Below are 17,393 nucleotides of genomic sequence, written 5' to 3'. Positions count from 1 at the left end.
GCCAAATGACGCTCTTTTTTTTAATAATATATAATAATATATAAAAATGTAAATGAGTTTTTTTTTCTAATAAGAATACTAGGAATAGTGCGATATAACAAAGTTATTATGGCTTCAAAAAATTTTTTTTTTTTTTTTAAACATCTTCGCTTCCAACAAGGCTGCAAGCAGCCACTAATTAAAGTTGGAAGTTACTGTAAGAGAAAAGATGAAGATTGTAGAGCAAGATAACGATTGACGGACGATTTTAAAGATTGCAAATTATATGAATCAGGAAAGCAAGATGAAGGAAGCGAATTCCAAAGAGCTGATGTTCGAGGAAAAAAACTAGACGAATAAGCGTTTTTGGAGCACTTAGGAACAGTCACAGAAAAAGAATGACACTTAATTGAATGACGAGTAACACGAGAATGAATTTTAGTAGATGGCACAAGAGACGCTAGCTCTTTAGAGCAGTGCCCATTATAGTATTTGTAGAAAAGAGAAAGAGAAGCAACATTATGACGATGTGATAATGGTTGAAGGTTGGCTGCAAGAGCAGGTCCAACTATGTTTACAATGCGCTTTTGCACCTTGTCTAAAAGAGAAAGGGCATCATTAGAAGATCCGCCCCAGATATGGCAACAGTATTCCATACAAGGCCGGATTTGAGATTTATAGAGATAGAGAATAGAATCCAGAGTAAGAAAGTGGCGAGCGCGATAAAGAGATGCAACCTTAGCAGATGCTAATTTTGCAACCGATTTGATATATGGTTTCCAAGAAAGATTGGAAGTAAGAGTTAATCCTAGAAGATGAAGAGTAGGTGACTCATCGAGTACATCACCGTTCATAAATATAGGAAGATCTAAATTATTGCGATAACGATTGGCTGAAAAAAATTGTGTTTTATCTGAATTAAAGTTTACCAGCCACTGTGAGCCCCATGCTGTAGCAGAAGTGAGATCCTTTTCAAGCTCAAATGCCCCCTCCAGGCAATCAGAGGGTGTTGGTTTCTTATCACGACAAGAATAAATGGTAGTATCATCAGCAAACAATGCCACCTTAGATGTGAGAATATCTGGAAGATCGTTAATGTAAATTAAAAAGAGTATAGGGCCAAGGATAGAACCTTGAGGAACCCCTGAAGTTACAGAATAAGAAGAAGAGTGCTGTCCATCGAGGACAACTTTTATGCTACGATTGGAAAGGAAGGATTCAATGATCTTAAAGATGTTGCCGGATACACCATAAGAAGAAAGCTTATGGAGAAGACCAGCATGCCAAACTTTATCAAACGCTTTTGAAATGTCAAGAGCGATGGCCTTAACCTCTCCACCTTCATCTAATGCACGATAAAACCTGTCAGTTATTACTGTTAGCAAATCGAGAACGAGAAGATCGAAATCCATATTGATAGTCAGAAAGTAAGTTATCAGATTCAAGATGAGAGATTAAGTGTTTGTTAATTAAAGATTCAAAAACCTTGCTTATGATAGGAAGAAGACTTATGGGACGGTAGTTAGACGAATCAGATCGCTCCCCAGAATTTTTGAAGATAGGGATAACAGATGTGGCTTTCCAGCAGGCTGGAAAACAAGACTCTGATAAGCACTTGTTGAATAGTTTTGAGAGTATAGACGACAGCTCTGGAGAACACTTCTGCAAGACAATAACAGGTATGTTGTCTGGGCCACAAGCTGTAGAAGAGTCTAGGCAGGAGATCACTTTAGATACAGATGCTGGAGTGATATGAATGTCAAGCAATGGATCAACCTGTTTGTTGGCAATATCAGGTAGAATGCAATTAGTGGAATCAAGAGATGATATTGATGAAAAGTTTTTAGCAAACAGTTTGGCTTTGTCTTTAGGTGAGGTGACAAAGTCTGAACCATACAAGAGAGGTGGAATTATAGATTTGCCCTTAATAATAATTTTTACAACTTTTTAATAATTTTTTTGATTTTTTAAACTAAATTAATAATTTAAGTAACGAAAAAAAGATTAGTTCTTAATATTTTGTTGCAGACAAAAACCATGTGATTTATTAATTTAATGAGATTACTCTAAAAAAAAATTTTCTTTTATTTAAAAGTCTTACCATACTGTAATGAAAATCTTCATACTAACAACAAATATTTTCTAAAAAAATGAGTGTAGATTTTTAATAATTGTTTTGGAATATAATTATTTTAATCTTTACTGTATCTCTCTTTATTGTTTTGAATAGTAAGGTTGCACCAATTATCAGTAGTTTAATTCTTCTAACTAGTTAAACATATAAAAGAAAGGGAATAGTAGAATTTCAATTAGCCAAATGGTTGGAAAAAAATTAATTACTTTAGTGTTATAACTTATATTATAAGAGGGTATTCATAAAGTATGCGATAAGTTTTTAGTTCTTGAGTTCTTAAAGTACTTAAATAATTTTATTTTAAACATCTAAAGTATTTAAGTAAATTTATATTTCTTAAGTAAAAAGAAGTAATTTTTGTCAAATGTAGTTCGATTTTCAATTTTGTATACTATCCTAAAAGTAAAATATTGTTTTTTAAACTTACTTTGATGATTTCTCTACTATGTTTTACTATATTTGTTGACTTCAATGGTTTTTGATGAATACGTCTTTTTTATGATTCTAAAGGTCCTTAATCGTCTACAGTTGAATGAAGCATCCAATAATGAAATTAAAGAATCATTAAAAAAAATAATAAGGTTGAAGAACTTCACCTTTTCTTAACTATAGAACATAAATTTAGAAATAGCTTTATTAAATAATTTGGATTGCATCAAAAAAGAAATGCGTTTATTTAAAGGATGAAATGGTGGCCAAAATATTCTTAAAAAATTGCTTTGTGCTTTTAATCTTTACAATTATTTTTCATCAGTTGAGGCAGAAATATGCTTTGATGCTGCTGGACTTTTTTTATTAAGTTGAGAACATCATTACATAATAAAATGATTGATATTATGTTTTTTGCTCTCTAGAATTAAATTTTAGTTATGCTATGTTTTGTTATACTTATATAGTACTATCACACAATAATGTATGTAATAATTCATTGTTTGGAAAATAACTAAAATTACTTAAATAATTTTTTTCCTATCACTTATACACCCCTGATAATTATTTAAGTATTCAAGTAATTATTAGGGGTAATAATTATTAATGTTACTGAGTTGATCAATTGATGTCACAACAACATGAGTTGTGAGATGGTTTGCAAAATATATAAAAATAAAGTTAATTGTTGGTTTGGTTTTATTCTAATACAAATCTTTTAAATAATATTTTTTGAATTTTTTAGCTTTATCTGATGCAGATAAAGAAAAGGAACCTATGAAAGTTTTTTTGCGCATAAGACCTTTTATCAAAGCAGAATTATCTCAAAATGAAAACCAAGGTATACATTTATTATTTAAACTACAATTTGAGTAATTATAATGAGATTACTTTTATAGAGCTCTGCCAAAGGCAAATTTTCACCCAATACCGATACCAAATTTTTTCCTGATATTGATACTACCAATACTAAAAAAAGATAGACATTACATACCAATACTTAAAAAAACCCAAGGTAATTTAAAGAAAATAAAGGGTTTTTTTTTTTTTTTCGTATTAAAATTGTAATGCACCACAAGTAAAATCATTTAAATCAATTATTTTCATATATATATATATATATATATATATATATATATATATATATATATATATATATATATATATATATATATATATATATATATATATATACATACACAGTGAGTAAAAAAATTAATCATGCAGCCAATAGAAATTAATAAAAATGCATTTTTCTCAAAAAGTATAAACTTTTTTGAAAAACTAATTTCATCAAAAGATAGCGCTTAAAAAATCATATGTTTGAAAATAAAAAATTTGAATTTGTTATATTTAAAAAAATAAAGAACTAACTTTATTGAAAATTCCTGACAAAAAAATTAATCATGCAACAAGAAAATTCGAATGGTAAGTATCAAAAATTATATTTAATTATATTATTTATTTATATTAATTTAAACTATATATTTATATTAAACTTGACCAGCATTGACCAGCATTGAAAATATAAAATCTAAAAGAAGCTACACATCTCATTCGATCGGACTTCGTGCACAAGTAATTGCGTTACGCAAGATGGCCAAAGCCAAAGATCAATAGCTAAAATGCTATGTATATCACCTGCAACTGTTCAATCCATCAAGGAAAAGTTTAAAAAAGTTGGAAACCTCGAAAATCAACCTGGAAGAGGACGCAAACGAAAGACTATGGCGCATCAAAATCGATCTTTGGCAGCGAACGAAGTTGAGAAATTGGCGTTTATTGATCAAAGAATGGATCAATATTTATATAAATCAATTCTGCAAGATAATTTAAGTTCATCTGTAGAAATTGTCGGATTGAAAGATAATTTTATCTTTCAACATGACAATGATCCTAAGCATACGGCTCGTTCGGTCGTCGAATATTTATAAGTTTCAGGGTTCAAAATGCTCGAATGGGTTGCTCAATCACTAGACTTGAACCCAATCAAGCATCTTTGGGCTCACGTCGAGAAAAAATTAAAAGATCGGCAAATTTCGAAGAAAGCCGATCTGAAAAACTTAATTTCGAGTTTTTGGTCAGAAATTGGGTCAGATATTACCAGAATCTTGGTAAATTCAATGCGTAGACGTTGTTTAGCCATCATTCAATCAAATGGTGGACCTACGCGTTATTAATTTTATATTAATTTTCTTTATTTTTAATTTAATTTTTTAAATTATGCATGTTTAATTTTTTTGCCTTGGTTTTTTGATTTTTTATTTCTTTTGTAATTTTTCGTAACTTATATTATTATTTTGTAACTTTTTAGTTCCTTTTTCGATAAATTCATATATAAATTTTAATTATTTAATATAAACGCTCTGTTTCAAAAATCAAAATTTTCAACTTAATTTAGTTTAAATTCAATTTTAAAAAGTTTTTACTATGGTGCATGATTAATTTTTTTGCTCACTGTATATATATATATATATATATATATATATATATATATATATATATATATATATATATATATATATATATATATATATATATATATATATATATATATATATATATATATATATATATATATATATATATATATAATACAGAATACATATCTGAATATTAAAATAAAGTTGTTCATAAAAAGTTTTTTACTATTTGAATTTAAAACAAATCATATAAAAGTTTAAATTGGATTCTAATCGGATCTTAGTCTAATAATCTACATAGTTTTAAACTATTAGTTGACTCATATCATCTCTTTTTTAGGTTAGCATTACAGCTTTTATGTTCACACATGAATTTCTTTGTGCAAAAATAATACCCTATGGGAATTATTTATGTAGCAATCATTATTAGTATGTAAATTATTGAGTTAAATTAAAACCAATCTTTATTTATGTCCATAAGGAGTTATTCATACATCATTATAGAATATGTAAAGTATTGGATTTTTATTAATATCAATACCAAGAGAAAATGCAAATATTGTCGATACTTGATTTCAATATTTTGGTACAGCTTTAATTTCTATTATTTTAAAATATTATTGTTTTTTATTATTCTATTATTTTAAAATATTATTGATAAAATAAATGATATATATTTAAAAATTATGATTTCTGTAGTAAACTTCAATTAATTTGCTCTAGTATTGAAATTAAGTTTTCTTAATTTTTTTACAATAACATTAGTAAAAATTAATATTGTGTAAGTATTAATAAAAAAAAAATTAGTAAAAAAAATCTTTTTTACTATATTTTTAAAAAAATTGTTTATAAAAAAGTTTTTTTATTTCAGAGTTATTTATTCTTTGATTTTTTAATTACTTTAAGAGAAAAGATGAATGTAAATTTTACTCTGAACTACAATAAAAACCTCACGTAAATCCAAATGTAGTAGTAAAAAAACAAATAGACATTCAACTTATTTTGTAGATAATTTTAGATGGTCACTATTATGATTGTAACAACAGGGGCAAATTCAAAAACAAAACAAAAAAACAAAAAAAAATTGCAAGTGAAATCTCTCTCCAGAGGTGAAAATCAACCTTAAAATCTTTAAAAAAATTATTATTAATCTTAAACATTTAAGCATTACTTGTTTTTGAATACTCTTTATTGTTCACAAAAGCTTTACTTTATTAGCATCAATATACGAACTGGTAAAAATCAGCATGGTGATTGATATGATTATGATTACAAAGCATCATTCTGTTAAATTTGTTTTAAGTTGTAAGTTTATGTAAAGAAACTGTTTTTCTTTTTTAATTTGTTGGGTTTTCTCTACAGTAAATCTAATGAAACCTTAAAAATCTCAAATTGAGGAAAAAATAGGATGAGAAATCTCTATTTGGGAATTTATGCTATTAAATTTGTTTAACATTTTTCAGAGTATAAAATTAGTTATGATAAAATAAAATAATTTAAAAAAACAAAACAACATATTTCAATGTATTTTAAGGATACAATAATGAATAATCTATTCTAAAGGTTTGCCTAAAATGTTTTTAGAAACATCAAGATATAGCTTTCAGCATTTGTCTACTACTTATAAAACATTTTTCTGCTCCTTATCTTAATGAGAAGGTTATTAAAGCCTGTAATTAATTTCACTCCTTGTTCTACACCACATGGTTAACAACCTTTAGTGATTTTACAATACCCAATCTATCATTGAAAATGTATATTTTCAGGCCAGCTACTGGGGGTTCTCTGAAAAATCTGCAATAATCTGGAAATGCTAAAAGAAATTTATGGTCTCTTTGTTAATTAACAAGATAACCATGAATCAATCAGTTTTTCCAAATAATCTCTTCAAAATTCGGAGTTTACAATGCTTGAATTTTCTGTCTTAGTCTCAGTCTGAGTTGGCTGTTAAGGCACTGTTCTTCATCACTCATTTTGAATTGTCTGCAGAACAGAGATATCTTCAGATATTTTTATTTGGGAGACAATTAATGACATTAGTTTTCTACCTGGCATGATTCATGGCACCTACTGATTTAGATCCCATTTCTGTTCCATTAAATGCTCCTAGAAACACCAATACTAATCATATAAATTCTTTGTAATTGTCTCTGGGTTATGATTCCGCATGTTTAGTTTTGAAATGGGCAGATATGTTGGCAATTGCTTCAGAAGGTTTTTTCAAAGATGTTTTTTCACAGTTTTGTTGGTGAAACTTGCATTATATTGTTTCTTGTTGAGTTTAGCCAATGCCTTTTCAAATTTCTTGACTATATTAGGTTGCGGCCCAGTTGTTGATCCTTACTTACATTCAAAAACACCTCTTAGCATGATCTTAAGAAGATTTTTTTTTTACCAATAAGTGTTGTCAAAACAGATTGCCTTAATAGTATGGAAGACACCCCATTCCTTGAGATGCTCATATATAGCCAGGACTTATTCTTTACCAGTGCTTCCATCTGCTACAGGAACTCCTAACAGCTGTTAATTTTCCCTATAAGAAATTAAAACCGCGATTTGTTCTTTCTATTCTGTCTTTAGGAGAATAAGTTAAAGTTTTCTGTTCCAAGCTATAGTAGCTTTATTCTCTGGTGTGTGTATATATATATATATATATATATATATATATATATATATATATATATATATATATATATATATATATATATATATATATATATATATATATATATATATGAGCCCCTGAGATGCATAGTGGTATAAGTCACTCATATCTAGTTTCGTATAAGTCTGACTAATATCACTATGGCTGTGAACAAAAACAGCTGTTTAGTGAGGAGCATAACTAAAAACAGTTCCAGCATCATTATCGATATCATTAGACTTATACCACTCTGCCATGTAATAGAATAAACAAAATGCTAACCATTGGTGGCATCATTTCAAAATATTGAAAAAAGTGACCACTATGGTGTGAAAATATTGAAAAAAGTATTGAAAATATTGAAAAAAGTGAAAATATTGAAAAAAGTGACCACTATGGATCTCATGGGCTCATATATAAATTAGTAAAAAACACTTGTCTAACTTTTTTCTTCAACTTTAAGTTTCACCATTGCTGGATCATCAGGAAGAGTTCTATATATATATATATATATATATATATATATATATATATATATATATATATATATATATATATATATATATATATATATATATATATATATATATATATATATATGTATATACATAAATACTAAGTGAATACTCTTATATTATCACGTATATTTTTGTATACTTAAAACTCAATAGAGAAACTAGAGCTGTATAATATAATATATTAGAATTAACTTTTGTTACAGTGAATTGTTACAAAAACAGTGAAGCAATTAAAATAAGAGTGAATTATAAAGACCTAAAGTTCGAGGAATTAATTTAATGCTAATAAATATAGTAAACTGTTGTATTACAGTAGAATGTTGCTAATCAGAGTGTCATGTGTTACCACAATCATCAGGCAAGTAGTAAAAAGTTTTTATATTACATTATACATATATATGTATATATATATATATATATATATATATATATATATATATATATATATATATATATATATTTATATATATATTATATATACATTATATAATATATATATATATATATATATATATATATATATATATATGTAATGTATATATATATATATATATATATATATATATATATATATATATATATATATATATATATATATATATATATATATATATATATATATATATATATATATGTATATATATACATTATACATATATATGTATATATGTATATATATACACATACATACATATATATATATATATATATATATATTTTTTTATAATTAGATATTTATATATATTTATAATTGAATATTAATTAGTTAAAATGCTATTGCTTTTTGTTTGAGACGTGTCATAAGAAATTTTTTTTTTAAATGTAAGCACCCAGTAGCATGAGTTAACATGCTCCAATTGTGCTCAAACTTTGGCTATCATAAACCTGCAAAGACTGATTAGATTATGGGGTTCCAAAATGTTGACAAAATTGTAACATCAATATTTTATGGTCATCTAGTCTCTAAACAATGTCTATGACTTCACTTCATGAATTATTACAACAAAATAATTTCTTGCAGAGTTTTTTTGTACTGTGTTATCCCTAGAGCACAGAATGTTTGAGAAGAAAGAATGTAAACTATCATAGTATATCATCTGCAATTTGCCTAGTAACTCATGAAGAATAACTCTCCATTCCTGATCTACCAGCAGAATAATCTAAAGATGAAAAATCAGATGATGGTAAAACCAAATCACCCGAACCCTCAACATCATAAGGTCTTGATTTTATTGCTGACAAAGCCTCAGTAGACTGACTCAAAATTACACAGAATGAATTATGTATCTTGATTAGAGGCCTCAATTTGTCAAAAACAATGCAGAAATTCTAGTCTTCAGACTACAGCAGAGGAATCTGCTGTAGGAGAATGTAAAAATTTCAATATTTTTGTCTGCCACAAAAAATTAGCTAATTTCTTTGCATAAAAAATGACCTTGTATTCTGCCATGAGATCAATGGACTAATGAATTCAAACCTGAAGAGTGGAGAATCTGTTTTGATGCTTCAAAGCTAAATTTGAAAGAAATGTTATTACGTTAATTATTAGTAATTAGAATAAACAATTTTTGTTGGGTATGTTGTTGCCATAAAGAAGTTTTGCATGTCGACATGCAGTTTTTTTTGACTTTATTTACTGCAATGGCCACCGTTGGCTGATCTTTAAGGATCTAAAAGTAATTTCCAACTTACTGGGAATACAACAGGGATACAGCAAATTTTGCTGCTTTCTCTGTGAGTAGATTAATAGAGCATGGTCTAACTACTATAAAACAAAAGTATGGTTCTCTTAAAAATCTCTGAATCCATTTAAAAAAGTGTACAACACATTCCATTAGTGAACTCTAAGAGAATTTTGTTATCATAGTTACATATAAAGTTAGAAATTTCCTCGGCTGAGTGAGACTAAATTAAAAAAAAATGTGTTTACTGGTCCACAGATATGTGAACTTCTAAAAGATAAACATTTATATAAGATCCTCCAGGGTTTTAGGAAGAATTCCTTGAAATTCTTCAAATATGTAGTTAAGAACTTTTTTAAGAAACAAGAAAGCAGATAACTATGAACTTGTGACAAGACATCTCATAGTCTACCAGAAATTAGGCTGCAACATATGATTTATTTTCTGCACTCTCATTTTCCTCTGATAACTGTGGTCCAGTTAGCGTTGAACATGGTGAATGTTTCTATTAGGACATAGTGACAATGGAAAACAGCTATCAAGGAAAATGGAGATCTGCGATGTTAGGAGGCTACTGCTGAGATTTTCTAGATGTAAATTATAAGTGACTGGAAAAGAAAAAAAGAACAGTGTTATGCAGAGGACTTATATTTCAGCCAAATGAATTTATATATATAAGTTTATTTGGCTGAAGTACAAGTCCTCATTATATTTGTATAAAGAGGAATTTTATTTCATTACATACAACTCTTATCATTACAGAAAACTCTTATAAAGGTACTTAAAAGTGTCTTTATAACATTCACAGTAAAATCTTTTTAAATATTCTTGATATAGGTATCAAACTTTTGAAAATATAAAAAAAACCATCTTTGCCAATATTTTCAATACTTTCAATACTTCAATGCTAGAGCAAAATAATTTTATTAAAAATCATTTCTGTAGTCAATGTATAATATATTCTGTAAAAGTTTATAGGCAAATTTCTGTAAAAGTGTATAGCCAAATTTAGCCTGTATAACAGACCTGTATATAATTTATTTAAACTTTAGGATGTATTTTAATAAAAGACGATACAAACATTGAACTTTTACCTCCTCAAAATTCATTTATGTACAAATCAGGCATGCGGTTAGCAAGTGATCAATCACACGAGTATAGCTTCACTTATGTTTTCAAAGAAACTACCAAGCAAAAGGAATTTTTTGATAAAACTATGTTACCGTTTGTGGAAGATTTATTGGATGGACAAAATGGGCTTGTTTTTACTTATGGGGTAACCAACTCAGGAAAGGTATATACTTTTGTCCTAATCAAATTTTTCTATAGTATAGCAACAATTAGGAAAAAAAAATTAGGTAGCCTCTTTAACTTTAGCGGGTCACTTCTAAGTCTTTAAGGTGACTTTAAAAAAAAAAAAAAAAATTAAAAGTGTCATATTGTTATCCTAATAATGTTTTCGGACTTGGTTTTTGTAAGACAATTTCAAATGAAAATTTAATGTATATAAAATTTTCATTTGAAAATGACATTTAAAGTAACAAAAGTAAAAAAAAATAAATTATTTTAGAAGTAAATAAAAAATTATGCTTTAGGTTTTTTTTGTTTTTTGTTGATACTTTTCATAGAAGAAAACAAAAACAAAAAAAAGTAATTTGTAAATCACATAAGTTTTTTTAAAATCATAAGTCATTTCACTCAAGTCTTTTTTAAAACATAAAAAAAGTAAAAAGAGATCATGTTTAAAAACATGAACTTTTTTTGTAAATTTGTCTTCAAACCTCTTGTGATAAAATTTTTATTACAGTTTTATTTTTTATTATTTTCTATTTATCAAATATAGAAATCCTTTTGTTTGCTTTTTCTTTTATATTTTCTTTTATTTTTTATTGCATAAAGCCATGACTGCAAGCAACTATTAATAGGTAATAGAAAATAAAGAAGAGAGTTTATAAGCAAAAAGTTGAAGAAGAGAAAAAAAAAGTAAAAAAAATCTATGAGTACGAGAGCAATTAAGAGTGAATTACAAAAGCCTAAAGTTTGAGGGAAAAGCTAGATAGATGTTTTTTAAACATAAAAGAACTTTGATGATGTGACTTTGCCAATGACAAGTCATGCAAGATTAAGTTTTAATTAATGAAACAATTCTATAATCGCTGATGACCTCTTTAGCAGCCACCAAAGGTAGTATTTGTAGAAATAAATGCAATCTTATGACAATGGGACAGGCTTAAGCTTAGCAGCCTGTAAAATTTGAAGGATTTCAGGAGTGCCGTACTTAGCTGACGTCAGGTCGGCAAAAAATATATTTGTATTTTTTGCTTTCTGTTATGAAAGGGGTAATGATTAATTGATTTTAAAAGCATTGCTTTAAAAAAGCATAGCTTTAGACAATATTTTAAAGAGTGTGGCAATTAAACTTTATGTAAGTACATAACAAATTTACAAATTAGTGATTTTTAGTTTCAAAGTTGTTTTTTAACAAAACAAAAAAATCATAGTGTATTTATTACATTTTTATAGGTTTTAATGGCAAGTTGTTTAAAAAATAAAAAAACAGTTTACACCTGTTTGCTGTTTACATCTAATTGGTCTAACCTCCGTGAGGAATTTAAATTTACTTCTCCTACAGTAGATGTTTTCCTTCTTTTTTTTTTTTTAAACTTTTTGAAATTGTAAATGATCTGACCCTTTAAAAACATGTGAAGGGAAAAAAAAAAGAAATCTAAAAAAAATGATACTTAAAATAGCTGTTTTTCTTATTTATAAACAATGTTTCCGTGCAATGGTGATAGTTTTCATATACAGGGTGTTCCGAAATGGTTGACCCCGTCTTGTAGCCCAATAATTTTGGCAAATTTTGTTGGAATGATCTCAAATTTTCACAGCTTGTGTAGAAACGTTTCAAGTTTATGTGTGTAATGTTTGGCATTTCTATCTTTTCAGGTTAAGAAATGCCGCTCACTTCGAAAGAAACGGCATTTTTCTTGTTAGAGTATGCTTGGACTCAGTCACCGAAGACAGTGCAGCGTGTCTTCACAAAATTTGCAAAGAAGGCAGCAACTACAAAAAAAATTAGGACTTGGCACCAAATATTCCAAGAAAAGGGCTGCTTGTGCATACCTAAATTGCCAGGACAGCCATCAACATCAGCATAGACAGTGGAGCAGGTTTGTGAAGCCTTCCTGCGTAGTCCTTGGAAGAGTCTTAAAAGAGCAAGTGTAAAAACCCACATTTCACAAACAACAGTTTGGCAAATTCTGAGGAAATGATTGCGATTTAAACCTTATGAGCTGTAGCTCGTTCAGGCCTTGAGGGCATGTGATAAGCGACAACATCAAGAATTTTGTGTTGAAATGCAAGATAAACTCGAAGGGGACGATTTCAATGATCAGCTAGTTTTTAGTGATGAATCCACATTTCACACGAGTGGAAAAGGTAATAAACATAATGTTCGCATTTGAGGCGAAGAAAATCCTCATTGCACAGTTGAACACGAGAGGGCCTCACCAAAAGTGACATTTGCAGAGTCACAGGCGGCGCTCATATTGAACATTTATGAATATCTGTAGTAGAACCAACAAATATTTGTACTTTTCTTTGTAAATTTAACCAATAAGACTTATGACCTTCAAAATAAAGTGTATTTAGTTTCATTAAGATCCATCAAGTAATTTCCAAGATATGGGTATTTAGAATGGGGTCAACCATTTCAGAATACCCTGTATTTTCATAACTTACTCATCATCAGAATATATTTTGTAACAACAAAAACGCTAAAATTTTGAGCAGAAAAATGTAAGAACAACAGATTTTTATTAACTTTTAAATGACAAACTAATTTAAGAAAAAATTAAAAAAAAAAAGTTTTTTTTTAAATATAAATTGTCAAACTTCAAAAAACAAGTAATTACAATAAATAAATTATGAACTGATAATGAGCAAATATTTTTTACATTTATTTTTGCATGCAGACAATTTAAGAGATTCAGATTGGCAGTAGTATGCCTTCATAAAGCAAAGGTAGATTGGCTTTTGCGTCAGCATTGACAAATTTTGATCTAAATTTTACAGGCCTCTTTTCTAAAAGAAGGGCCTCATTCTTTTAGAAAAGCCACATTGTATATGTTCAAAAGCCAGCATATACAATGTGGCTTTTCTAAATATTGTTTTCTGTTTAAATCTTTAGGTGGTCAGAACCACCTAAAAGAGAAAAAGGAGAAGTCAAACACAAGCTAGGATCAGAGACCAGACGTAAATCAAGGAGTGAAGGTAAATGATTAGGGTTGTCAGGAAAACATGTCTAAAGCTATAAAGAGAGACAATCTTAGCAGATAGTAACTTATACATATGATACATATCAGTACTGAATAATAATAACCTAAAGTCGAAAGCCTAAAGTCGAAGAGGACCCAATAATTGTGTTTCCATTCATTGATATAACAACATTAACATCCTTGTGATAATTATTTGCAGTAAACAACTAAGTTTAAAACTCAACAAATACTGCAAGCCCAAGATGTCACAGTCAAGATTGCCTGCTTGTTCTAAGCAGGCAATTGTGTCATTAGCAAATCAAATCATTTTAAAAGTAAAATTATCAGGAAGATCATTAATATAGACGAGGAACAACACATGGCCAGTAATGGAAGGGTACCCAAGGCTTGTGGTACCCAAGAAGTTATTAGAAATAAAGAAGAGTATTTTTTATTAAAGACAACTTTAATAATCTAGTTAAAAAAATTCAATAATTTTAAAAGCAAGACATTTTAGGTTGCCTAAACAATGCACACCAAAGGGACTAGGATGTAATATATTGTATTAGTATATTATATTATAAGTTTAATAGAAATGGGCTTATTTATATGCTATTACATAATATGCATATTAAGATGCATCATTTTTTGTTTGTTTGTTTTTGTTTGAATTCAAACTACCTGGGTCAGTTGACCTATTATAAAAAATTATTTTGCTGAAAATGTACATTTTTAAAGCTAAAAGCATGCACCTTAAACATTGAAATAAAAAGACTAAGTATTATAGGTGAAAATGCACTATCTTTGTGTAATTTTAGAATATTTAAAATAAGTGTCATGAACGAAAACAAAGTGTATTTTTAAAACTGTTCTAAAAAAAAAAAAATTAAATGTTCAAGTAAATAACAAGTTTACATGGCTTTTTAAAATTTTAGACTCTTTTAACTAATAGTTGACATTATTTATAAGTATTATTTTAAAGAAGCTAATGATATGCAACAATATGAACTAGAAATTGTTTTATAAAATAATTTTTTTTAAAAACAACAAAACAAATGTTTTATTAAAACTCTAGATAAAATAACTAAATAAAATTGGCAAAAAAATAAAATGTTTTATACGAGTTAAACAAAATATTTAGAATAATTATTTTGTTAAATTCATTTTTAAGCTCTAAAATAAAAACTGCAATACCCAAATTTGTTGCTATTACTTTAGCTTCCATGTTAATATGTTGTATTGTGTAGTATCAGACTTTTTATATGTTTTAGTAATATTATCGATATAAAGATTTTCATATGAAGGTTTATCAATTTCATAAAGACTTTGAGCTTTATCCGCAAAAATAAACAAGTCTTCCGAAGATTTAATTTTAGCGATAACATTACTTAATTGCTTTTGAAAATTGTTATGGATAGTGATAAAAGAGATATTTTTTAATATACTTTATAAATCATGCTCAAAACTTACAAGATCGGCTCACTCCAATAATTTTCAACAAATTTCAGATAATACAACTGATATTTTTTACCATTCTAGAAAATCCTTACTTTTTACAAGAAATAATATGTGGGTTAAAAATCAGGAGATTCCGATTTTGACGTGACAATGGGAAGCTTTGATGGAGTCGAGTTGTGTGAACTGGTAGGCCTTTTTATTTTATACACCATCCGCAAAGAATAGGGGTAAAGCACCAACGGTTTATATAGAGATGACAGGCTTAGCTGTTTCAATGGTATTAGTGGACCGCAATCGGAAATAATAAAGAAAAACCTTATCATTCATTTTAAAGAAAAATTCAAACTAAATATAACAATAAATTCTAATTTAAAAATTGTTAACTTTCTTGACGTTTTGCTCAACTTGTCTGACAATTCTTATCAGCCATATAGGAAAGCAGGTGACATCCCATTATATATCAATGTTAATTCGAACCATCCTCCAAACATTCTTAAATCTATTCCCTCAATGATATCTAATCGTATAAAAAGTATATCTTCAAGTAATGAAGTTTTTAATCGAGCCACTTCTTTTTACAACAATGCCCTAAAGTCTAGTGGATTTAAAGAAAATATTACTGCCGTTGCCAATGATTCTATAAAAGTTGCAAAATCACGTGCACGAAATATTATTTGGTTTAACCCTCCGTTTTCAATTAATGTCAAGACAAACGTAGCCAAACTTTTCCTAAATTTAATCAATAAAAACTTCCCAAAATCTCATACATTCCATAAGCTGTTTAATCGAAACAACCTGAAGGTTAGCTATAGCTGTCTTCCAAATATTCGCAACATCATCACTTCACATAACAATAAAATTTTTTGCCGACAATTAACTTATGTCCACTTAATGGAAAATGTTTAACTAAAAATGTCATCTATTTATGTAATGTTAAGACAAATCCGCAAGATAAAGGTAGATATTATATTGGGCTTACAGAAAAAACTTTTAAAGATCGCCTTTACAAGCACAATAATTCCTTTCGTTATGAAAGTGGGTCAAACTCTACCAAACTTTCTAAATTTGTGTGGAGTGTTAAAAAGAAAGGTTTAAATCCTGTCCTTTTGTGGAAGATTTTAGGCCAGGCTGAACCGTTTAAACCTGGTGGTAAGTCATGCAATTTATGCTTGATAGAAAATTATCACATAATTTCATCCCCATTGCCTTTACTAAATAAGCAAAACGAACTTGCGTTTAAGTGTCGCCATGAAAACATATATATGATGAATAACTTTAATGTCATCAAAGAAGACACTCCACTGTTTTTTTAATGTATTTTTTATTTTTATTGTTGTTTTTTTTGAGATTTGTAACATTAGACAATCGCTATTTCCGTGAAACTCTGAGTAATGTTTTAAATAAATCGAGTGTTATAGTTATTAAGTTTTTTTACTATATATTGCTCTACTTTGGTATTGAGCACTCTTTAACAGGAAATACTTACACAATTACTACAATATATATATATATATATATATATATATATATATATATATATATATATATATATATATATATATATATATATATATATATATATATATATATATATATATATATATATATATATATATCTATATATATATTTGGGTGATACAAAAAACTTTTTTTTACTTTTTGTTATTCCTAAGGTCTAAATGTGTTCATTTATGAAAGAAAACATTGTACCAAAAAAATCAGCCAAATCGGTTAATATTTAGAGGTCGCGCTGGGGCGATCTTTATACCCCTCTAAAATTGGAATTTTCAAAAGTTCGGTAAAATATTGACCTTCGTTTTCTGTACACATTTCGGTTATTTACCGTTCGATTTTAATAAAATAAAAACGA

The 17,393-nt window shown here is 27.8% G+C and overlaps 1 protein-coding gene across 6 annotated transcripts in view; it reads left to right on the top strand.

The window, feature by feature from the left end:
* The window catches only part of LOC100201949 (kinesin-like protein KIF20A), an 87,186-nt gene that overhangs the window by 8,238 nt on the left and 61,555 nt on the right, over positions 1-17,393 (top strand). For all 6 annotated transcript variants that reach the window (XM_065793292.1, XM_065793291.1, XM_065793290.1 and 3 more), the window contains exons 2-3: positions 3,288-3,383; positions 10,862-11,103. In XM_065793292.1, the coding sequence (XP_065649364.1) occupies positions 3,288-3,383; positions 10,862-11,103 (338 nt within the window). The remainder of the gene's footprint in view (positions 1-3,287; positions 3,384-10,861; positions 11,104-17,393) is intronic.

The sequence above is a fragment of the Hydra vulgaris genome, chromosome 03 (assembly GCF_038396675.1).
Source record: "Hydra vulgaris chromosome 03, alternate assembly HydraT2T_AEP".
Taxonomy (NCBI): Eukaryota; Metazoa; Cnidaria; class Hydrozoa; order Anthoathecata; family Hydridae; genus Hydra; species Hydra vulgaris.
Note: the sequence above shows the minus strand (reverse complement) of the source record. Positions and strands in the feature narration are given on the sequence as shown.